Genomic DNA, 10,085 nt, shown 5'->3' with positions numbered 1-10,085 from the left:
GTCGAACTCTAATCTTATCAGTAACCTGTCCTTTAGATAAGGGATCGTATAGTCCTCCGTTCTAGATATCGTGCGGACAATTACATGAAACATAGTCATACTTATTGTCCAGCAGTTTGTTTCTCGATATCTGATTCGTCTGACATAGAACTTAATTGAACACATCAATTCAGTCCTAACCGGGCCCGACACATAAGTCAAACCAAATCATCGAGGGGCCTATATATCGCTTTTACTCTCTTAGGATAAAATGAATAGATAAACTTTTGACTTATATGCATTTACCATTCACTCATCAAATCAAGCACAACAATGCATTTTATAACATCAAGTTACCGATGCGTTTATGCATTATCAATGCACAAACAATTCGCAAATAATAAACCATATATCTAGGTTTCAAGACCATATGATATTATCGTCTTGCGATCACTCGTGATAAATTCCATGAAGTGATGCCAACAAACGTGGGTTTAATCCAATGCTCAAATCTCATTCATAAGCACGCATGAACGTTGCAACAAACCTTTGCTATGTCTAATACACTTTAGACAATCTACAAACCAATTTACGACAATCTTCTTTTATACCTACTCTCAAAGTATGAGCGACTGTGGAACGTTCGAATAATCTTATTATTCAGGAAGTCAAAACATGCAAAGTGAAACAATAGGTAAACAATTAACATAAGACAGTAACTTTACTCATAAATAATACTCCTTTATTTAATCATCAAATGTTAATTACAATTTATATATTACACGTTTCGAATCTATCTAATCTAAACTAATATCGTCCTTTAGCCTGATGCTCCTAGCGTGCAAGTGCTTAACCCTACTTAGTCCCTTCGTAAGGGGATCTGCTGGGTTATCCTCTGACGATACCTTCTTCACTACGAGGAGTCCCTCTTCCACCCGATGTCGAATAAAATGATATTTCATGTCGATATGTCGAGATCTACCATGATCCCTCGGTTCCTTGGTCAAGGCAACCGCTCCTTTATTATCACAAAAATTTCCATTGGCTCTTTTATGGTTGGCACAACTCCAAGGTCTCCAATGAAGTTCTTCAACCATATCGCCTCTTTTGACGCTTTGCTCGCCGCTATGTACTCTGATTCGCACGTTGAATCAGCCACAGTCTCCTGCTTGGAACTCTTCCAAGTCACTGCTCCTCAATTCAGGGTAAAGACCTAGCCCAACTAAGAACGGTAGTTGTCCTGGTCGGTCTAAAAACTAGCGTCACTATACCCTCGCACCCTTAAGTTGTCACTCCCACCGAGGACTAGAAACCATTCCTTGGTCCTCCGAAGGTACTTAAGAATATTATTGACTGCGATCCAATGTGCTCTGCCAGAGTTCCCTTGATATCTGCTGACCATGCTCAAAGCGAAAGCCACATCAGGACGAGTACAAGTCATAGCATACATGATCGAGCCAACTGCGGAAGCGTATGGTACTCGTCTCATTTCTGCTATCTCGACTTCGGTACTCGGGCTTTGAGTCTTACTCAACTTGGCATTACTTTGGATTGATAACTCCCCTTTCTTGGAATTCTCCATACTAAAACACTTTAGTACCTTGTCCAAGCAAGTCTTTTGACTAAGTCTTATTAGCCTTTTACTCCTATTTCTCACTATCCTTATTCCCAGAATATAGGCAACCTCTTCGAGGTCCTTCATAGTGAAACAATTCCCAAGCCAGGACTTGACTTCCTGTAAGGTCGAGATGTCATTTCCTATGAGCAGTATGTCATCAACATACAATACGAGGAAGCTAACTATACTCCCACTGGCTTTGACATATACACATAATTCATCCTCGCTTCGCAGAAAACCAAACTCTTTGACTTTCTAATCGAAAAAAGATTTCATCGGCGAGATGCTTGTTTCAATCCATAAATGGACTTCTCAAGCTTACACGCTCTATCGGGGTGCTTTGCATCGACAAAATCATCTGGATGACTCATGTAAACATCCTCAGCCAACTTATCATTAAGGAAAGCAGTTTTGACATCCATCTTCCATATCTCATAGTCATGAAATGCAGCAATGGCTAGCATCACCCTAATAGATTTTATCTTCGCAACCGGTGAGAAGGTCTCATCATAGTCAACTCCGCGAGTTTGAGTAAAGCCCTTCGTAACCAATCGCGCCTGATAGGTGTGTACCTTCCCATACATGTCAGTCTTTTTCTTGAAGATCTACTTGCACCCGACCGTCTTACGGCCTGGCACATTGGCAACCAAATTCCAAACTTGATTGTCATACATGGACTGAATCTCGCTGTCCATAGCCTCTTTCCACTTTGCAGACTCCGAGCCTACCATGGCTTCCTTATAGCTGTTAGGTTCGTCCAAATTTACTAGTATACTATCACTAATAAACGTATCCCCTTCAGCTATGTAAATGACCTTAAGTACTTCCTTCTAGCCTCCTTACCACCTTTTTGATGGGTTTTATACAAAAGAACAATCCTATAGGCTCATGCAAAACCCTAAAGCTTGGATCTAGGTTTCTCTATTGTACATGCAATTCATCCAAGACTTGAAAACCCTAATCTAGCATATATTGAAATCGAAATCTATAACAAAACGAGTTTAGATAATACCTTTCAATAGTTGCAAGAATACTTGATCTTCAACAAGTTTAGTGTCACAAGTGTAACACTTCTAATGGCTTACAAACACCACAAGCAAGAGGATGATCTAGAAGAGAGAAGGAGAGAGGCTAGATTTCGGCTATAGTAACCTTAGGGTTTCTTTGTGTAGCCAAAACTGAAGCCGTGGGGTCTTTTAAATAACTGAGCTGCTAGGGTTTCAGTCAAAACCCTAATTGGATGACTTAGGACCTAAGCAACTTGAGAACCTTCTGGAATAAGGCCTCCTTGGCCGAAATTAGAGTGGGCTTCCACTCCTAATTTCGTCCCCCATATGTCCAGGAAGATCCACAGCCCAAAACCAACTATCACACAGTTGACAGTTCTAGTCCCTTTTATTTAATTAATCTCTTTTAGCCACAAAATCAATTCTTAATTAATTCTTGACTAATATTAATTAAAATATATGATTTCTCTTTTAGTATATTATTCATATAATATATTAATAAACCATAATAACCTCTCTCTCTCTCTCTATCTATAAATCATCTTGTCAAGTTGCTTTGGTGAAGGCAACCCAAAAGGACCATGCACAACCGGGTCAAGTACATACCAAATATAGTTACAGGCTTAGTCACCAATCTAACACTTTTCACATCCATAAGAAAACCCTAATCGATGTAACCCTATTTTGAGTGTGTGTGAGGCTAAAAGAGTGTTTTTGGTGCATTTCTTGAAGAGGTTTGAAGAGCTAGGAGCTTGGAACGAGAAGGGGCTTGTAGATCCAACATCTACATCATTTTGGCATCCATTTGAAGGTAAAAAGTCATTACCTTGATCATATTCTTACTAGATCTATTCATCCAAGAGTTTAGGGCCATTTATAGCTTATCTTTGAAGCATTTCTGATTTTGAGCACGATTTGAAGTCGTAACTTCAAATTTGGACTCCTCTAGGCCCTCTTTGACATAAAGGCTCAAGCTTTATGAAGCTTTGGCCCTTCTCCTTACCCTAAACCTCTTCCTAAGGCTAGTTTTGAGTGTTTTGGCTTCTTGAAGCCTTGCATGCACGTAAAGTTAGCAACTTTACGTGATAACTAAACCCTAGGAGTTTAGATCTACAGTTTGGAGCCTTGGTTTCGCTTAGAAACGTTTGAATGAGAAAAGGACTGAAGGAACTCGACGAGTTGCATAGTCAACTCGACGAGTTGGATGAAGGTTTCCCGCTTTTTGGATTCTGCATGAACTCGACGAGTTGGTTAGGTTTCTCCCAATATTCTGGATGATGTATGGACTCGACGAGTTACTTGGTAACTTGGCGAGTTGACTGGGGTTTTCGCGACTTTCTGAGTTCTAAAGGAGCTTGACGAGTCTGTAAGCTGCACTCGACGAGTTGGGTCAACATGGACTGTTGACCTTGACCGTTGACTTTGAATTTGACCAAGGGTTGACCAATTTGACTTTTGAGGGTATTTTGGTAGTTTAAGTATTTATGGAAGTGGATCATTGTGGTTGTAGGTGTTGGTGTTTGGTGCCGTGTTTCGAGAGTTTGATATTTCAGTTCCGACCGACATTGAAGTGAGTTGTACTCACTATACTAACAGGGTCGAAGGCACCAATGCCAACCCTTCTTTTTGGATTGATATCCCGGTTATTGCAGGATGATATGCTTAGTGACCTGTTAGGTTGGTATCCTGGTATATATGATGATGCTGTGTTAGTGACCAGTTAGGTCGGTATCCTGGTATATAGGATGATGCTATGATTAGTGATCTGTTAGATCGGTTTGACTATTTGTATATGCTAGCATTTGTTATCTATGTGTTAATTGTATGATTGGGGGTGGGTTGAGGCGGACCTGCTTTGTGTTGTAGGCCAACATTCCCAGGGCGGCCCAGATAGACTACAGGGCATGGGGGCATATCAGTCAGGCCGAAGGCTCGGAGCACGGTCCAGGCAGGCTGAAGGCCCGATGAGGCGGACCAGACATGCTGAAGGTTCTGAGAGTGGGCCAAACAGACTGAAGGATCGGTAAGGGCGGTCCAATCATACTGTAGACTCTTTATGCATCCTGTTTGTTATTATATGGTTATGGTTTGTATGACGTTGGTATTTTGGGGAAACTCACTAAGATTCGGGCTTACAGTTTTGGATTTTGTTTCAGGTACTTCGGATGATCGCGGGAAGGCGAATGCGTGATCGTGCATCTCCTTTCATTTTTATGATTTGATTTCTAGGATACTTTGATATGAAACTATTTTGAAAACTTTTTGTAATAAATGATGGTTTTTGAATGCTTGAAAAAGTTTTAAATTTTCATGAATTTTATGGATGTTAGAAATGGATCGGTTTCAAAAAATGTGCACCCGTAGATGTCAAATTTAAATATTAAGAAGTAATGGATCGGTTTGATGTACTAGTACTTTTTTTTATGTTATTATATTCGGACGAAAAAAAATTGTGCCACTGCAATGACAACTTTCTGCGTCCGCCACCGTGGGAAACATAACAACATGTTGAAGAAATTGAATAGAGGATAATGACGGTATGTAGAAGCAATAAGGAAAATGCAAGACACGAATGAGAAGGAGACGATACTTTTAACCATAAAAAAGGGTTAGTCGATGACAAGACCAACTGTAGCCGCAACTCCAAAAACCCAAGCCAGCTTGAATAGAAGCCAGGGCTCCAAACCAGCCAACCAAAAGAAAAGTGGTTTGGCTAGGCTCAATACTTGTTATTGTTCCTAAGAATGGTTGGGATTTATTGTATGATAAATACGAGCACTTTCCCTTTTGCCAAGCCATTTGTAGGTTTGATCCTAAATTTTGTACTAGAAGTTCTAAGAAAGGTTTTAGGTGTGATGCTATTATCTTGTTTAGACTTCGGGTTAACAATCTTACCCTTAGAATGAAAAAGGACTTTGCTTGATTGTAGAGACTTGGAATTTGGGAATCTAGAAGCATAAATATTACTGTATATATCTATGTGATGTATTTTAGTTTGGTTTAAAATGCTTACTATTTAAATGTTTCTACCCATTATTTGTGGCATTTTCGGCGTTTCACTTTGGACTTGGATTGTTGCCTTCATTCAATATCCTTCGAAAGTTAACTCTAAGTTAATTCACTTGGATTTCCAAGCCTATTATATTTTTACATTTATTCATAATAGAAGATTTGGAAGGCCAACAACCGAAGATTGTTGGATATTTAGAAGGCCACATAATATCTAATGGTAGCAAACTTGCGAGCGGGGATGTTAGTGTAGCAAATTAATATATAGTATTAGCCGCTTATGTAATTTGTATATTGGCTCATGTCATTCTCGGCCAATACATGTAATATTGCGATAGATTTACCTTTGATGAGAAAAGATCATTGATAATACATATTTTGTCAAACACTCCTAATGCTAAATAAGGTATACATTAATATAGTGTATTCAAGAAAATAACTTTGAATATTAGTTTGGTTTTTATTTTATTTTAATAGTATCATTACTTGAATTTGATAGTTTTGGTTGTGATTCATACGCTTCTTTTTTATATTTTTGTATGTTTAATTAATATATATTATTAGTAAATATCACTATTATGAGTTATTGTTTTATTTAATATAAAGTGGTACTTTTGTTTTTCGATATCTGTTGATATATACCTAAATTAGGCTAATTCCCATAAACCATTTCTTACCTACCTTAGTAATAATAATAAGATGATAAGTTTTGGTAAAATTTAACATTTTCTGTTTTTCTTTAATCAACATTAGTTTTTCTCTTCACCAATAGAAATCATTACTTGAAATTATAAATTAAGCTTTAATCACCTCATGTTCTTGAAACTTTTGTACGTATTTAAACATTTAATTGTATAATTAAACATTTATTAGATAATTAATCACATCAAAGTTCAAACAATAAATCAAATTAAATATTAAATTTGGTGTGAGATTTTATCATTAAAAAAAGTGATTAGTATTTACATTTATTTCCCTAGATCACATGAAGATGAAAATATGGACATTTGCTTAAGAAACGCTTCTCCTTCTTCCTCTCTCCCTTTCTGTCCCCTTTCACACTCGCTTCACACACTAAATCTACTCACAAATCTATGATCAGATCTTGATTCTATACTTCCCAATCTTCAATTTCTGCTTTATCACAATCCTCTCAAAATCAATGGGGCATATCAATCTCACTTCACCCAAGCAACGCAACATTCCCACCCGAAAATGGCAACTTCTCGACTTCGTATCCATGGTCTTCTTCGCCGTCGTAATCCTCTTCTTTCTCCTCATATTTACCCCTCTCGGTGACTCCCTTGCCGCCTCTGGTAGCCAAGCTTTGATCCGTTCCAACACCGCCGATCCAAAGCAACGCCACCGACTCATTGCTCTGGTTGAAGCCGGTAAACATCCGCAAATTGAATCATGCCCTGCCGACACTGTGGATTACATGCCCTGTGAAGATCCGACCAGGAACAGTCAGCTTAGCAGGGAGATGAATTTCTACCGGGAAAGGCATTGTCCGTCGCCGGATGAGACGTCGTTGTGCTTGATCCCTGCGCCTCAAGGTTATCATGTCCCGATTCAATGGCCTGAGAGCTTACACAAGGTGAATTTAGTTACCATATCTCCGATTTCTGCTTATCTGATTCTATTTAGGGTTGCTGTAGCATTTTATTAGAGTTTTTCTAGTATCTCAGATTTGAACATCAGAGTTAGCAAATTCAGTTAGATAGTTTTGTCAAACTGTTGCCTGAGTAGCTACATTTTCTGTCCTTATCCTGAACATGTATATATACCAGTAGTCATAAGATGCCACACATAGTCTATGAATATCTAGTAAGTTAGGGTTTTGATATAGATTTGATCATGTTAAGAGATGCATACATTGTCTGAATGAGCTCTCGTGGACAATGAAGTGCCAGAACGAAAACGGAGCAATGTTTGAATGAATCCTTGTAACCATAGTGTGATGCAAAACTATTGCATTATAATTTGATCATGCTTTCATGTCCCATTTAATATGATCTTTTGAAAAGTTCTTTGTTCCTCTTTGTCTTCTCAAGCTGCATTGAAGAGCACAAATACCTGTTGTGGACTTGTGGTTTTGTGTAGTAGTTTCATATAGCTCAAATTTGTACATATACATGACCTATAATAAAGAACCCTTTATCTTTCTTGTGCAGATTTGGCATGAAAACATGCCATATAACAAAATAGCAGACAGGAAAGGTCATCAAGGATGGATGAAAAAAGATGGTCCATACTTCATCTTTCCAGGTGGTGGCACTATGTTTCCAGATGGAGCCACACAATACATTGCAAAACTCAAACAATACATTCCTATTTCTGGTGGGGTCCTAAGAACAGCTCTTGATATGGGATGTGGGGTAAGAACCAACAACTAAAAAAAACCTTGTATCATCTCTTTCCTTCTGTCACCAAAACCTTTCAAGTTTTAACCAAAAAAACCATTTTCTTTTTTCTTTTCAGGTTGCTAGTTTTGGAGGTCACCTACTAGAAGAAGGCATCTTGACACTCTCTTTTGCTCCAAGAGATTCACACAAATCACAAATACAATTTGCTTTGGAAAGAGGAATTCCCGCTTTTGTTTTGATGCTTGGCACTCGCAGACTTCCTTTTCCTGCAGCTTCATTTGACTTAATGCACTGCTCTCGTTGTTTGATCCCTTTTACTGCATACAGTGAGTCTACTTTTACCTTTTTTATAATATTTCCCATATCATGTACTTGAATACTTCTACTTTTTACTAAAAGAAACAACATTTTATTTAACAGATGCAACATATTTTCTGGAGGTTGACCGATTACTACGCCCTGGTGGATACCTAGTCATCTCTGGCCCACCTGTACAATGGCCCAAACAAGATAAAGAATGGGCTGATCTTCAAGCAGTCGCTAGAGCATTATGCTATGAGTTAATTGTTGTAGATGGGAATACTGTTATCTGGAAAAAACCCATTGGTGATTCATGTCTACAGAATCAAAATGAATTAGGGCTTGAATCTTGTGATGAGTCTGATGACCCAAGTTCTGCATGGTAATCTTGTTATTAAGTTGAAACTTTTTGCCCTTTCTTGAAAGCTTGAAACAATGTATTTTTTTTTTAATGCAGGTATGTGAAGCTGAAAAAATGTGTGAGTCAGACGACTGTTATAAGAGAAGAAATTGCTGTTGGGACAATTCCAAAGTGGCCACAAAGGCTAAAACAAGCTCCATCAAGAGCTACATTGATTAAAAATGGATATGATATATTTGAAGCTGATACACGAAGATGGGAAAGGAGGATTTTTTATTATAAAAACTCATTAAACCTAAAAATTGGGACTCCTGCAGTGCGAAATGTGATGGATATGAACGCGTTTTTTGGAGGGTTTGCTGCTGGATTGACTTCTGATCCTTTGTGGGTGATGAATGTTGTTGCAGATAAAAAGCCTTCAACTTTAGGTGTGATTTATGATCGAGGTCTAATTGGTGTTTATCATGATTGGTAAGTTGTTGTTTTTAGTTTTGGATAAAATGATTATTGTATTTGTAGTTTATCTTTTGATTAAAACTATTATTTTCTTGTCTTGTCATCAGGTGTGAACCTTTTTCAAGTTACCCTAGAACTTATGACTTCATCCATGTGGTTTCCATTGAATCCCTCATTAAAGATCCTGTTACTGGAAAGAACAGGTAACTTTAATTTTTTAATTTTTTTTTTGCAATCTTGTTCTTATGGATGATGGTTTTTGATGCAGATGTAATCTTGTGGATGTAATGGTGGAAATGGACCGATTATTACGACCTCAAGGAAGCGTTGTAATCCGTGATTCCCCGGAATTGCTCACAAAAATCAATAGAATTGCTGATTCCGTAAGATGGAAATCCACCATACATAATAAAGAACCGGAATCACAAGGAAGAGACAGAATCTTGGTGGCTACAAAACCTCTTTGGACATTAACTTCATCTTCACATTGACACGTATTTTGTGAGATATTATAGGTATTATTAATTCTCTTTAAAATTCAATCTTCTTTTTTTATGCTTCAATTCACAACCTTTTTTCTTGTTTTTTTGTTGGGTAATAGTGTTATATGTTAGAAACGTGAAGAAAATGTATGAAAAAATGGATAGTGGTAAATGGTAATGTCTGTTTAGATAATTTATAAAGTTAGTGTATTTGTTTGTGATACGTTATATGTAACAAAATACTTAACTAGGAAATAAGTATAAGTTTATCCACATTGCTCCTTAATCATGTCTTGTGGGACCCATGTCATGAAATCGTAATCATGTGATTCCATTTTTTTAAATTATGGTAAGCTTTTTTTATGTATAAAATGTGGAAATGATGCTAAATTAGTGTAACAAAACATGTGGATACTTGTATGGTATCTAAATGTTAACATGGGTTTGCTTTTAGTATCACATTGGGTTACTTGTCATGTTTGCATATGTTCATATGCTGCCTTTTTC

At 37.6% G+C, this 10,085-nt stretch overlaps 1 protein-coding gene across 1 annotated transcript; it reads left to right on the top strand.

The window, feature by feature from the left end:
• The first annotated feature begins 6,602 nt into the window (after positions 1–6,602).
• On the top strand, positions 6,603–9,851 carry LOC111878496 (probable pectin methyltransferase QUA3). The gene is made up of 7 exons (XM_023875005.3): positions 6,603–7,210; positions 7,788–7,991; positions 8,095–8,305; positions 8,400–8,661; positions 8,737–9,111; positions 9,204–9,299; positions 9,365–9,851. Exons 1-7 carry the CDS (start codon positions 6,776–6,778, stop codon positions 9,585–9,587), a joined length of 1,806 nt encoding a protein of 601 aa, XP_023730773.1. The 5' UTR covers positions 6,603–6,775; the 3' UTR covers positions 9,588–9,851.
• Positions 9,852–10,085: the final 234 nt, after the last annotated feature.

This window comes from Lactuca sativa, chromosome 4, assembly GCF_002870075.4.
Source record: "Lactuca sativa cultivar Salinas chromosome 4, Lsat_Salinas_v11, whole genome shotgun sequence".
Taxonomy (NCBI): domain Eukaryota; kingdom Viridiplantae; phylum Streptophyta; class Magnoliopsida; order Asterales; family Asteraceae; genus Lactuca; species Lactuca sativa.
The sequence above is the reverse complement of the archived record's forward strand: the minus strand, read 5'-3'. Positions and strand labels throughout refer to the sequence as shown.

Excerpts from the sequence above, each read along its gene's own strand:
- LOC111878496 (XM_023875005.3), top strand. The coding sequence starts at position 6,776 with ATGGGGCATATCAATCTCACTTCACCCAAGCAACGCAACATTCCCACC. Across the intron at positions 7,992-8,094 it reads CTCTTGATATGGGATGTGGG|GTTGCTAGTTTTGGAGGTCA; the intron begins GTAAGAACCAAC and ends TTTTCTTTTCAG. Across the intron at positions 8,306-8,399 it reads GATCCCTTTTACTGCATACA|ATGCAACATATTTTCTGGAG; the intron begins GTGAGTCTACTT and ends TTTATTTAACAG.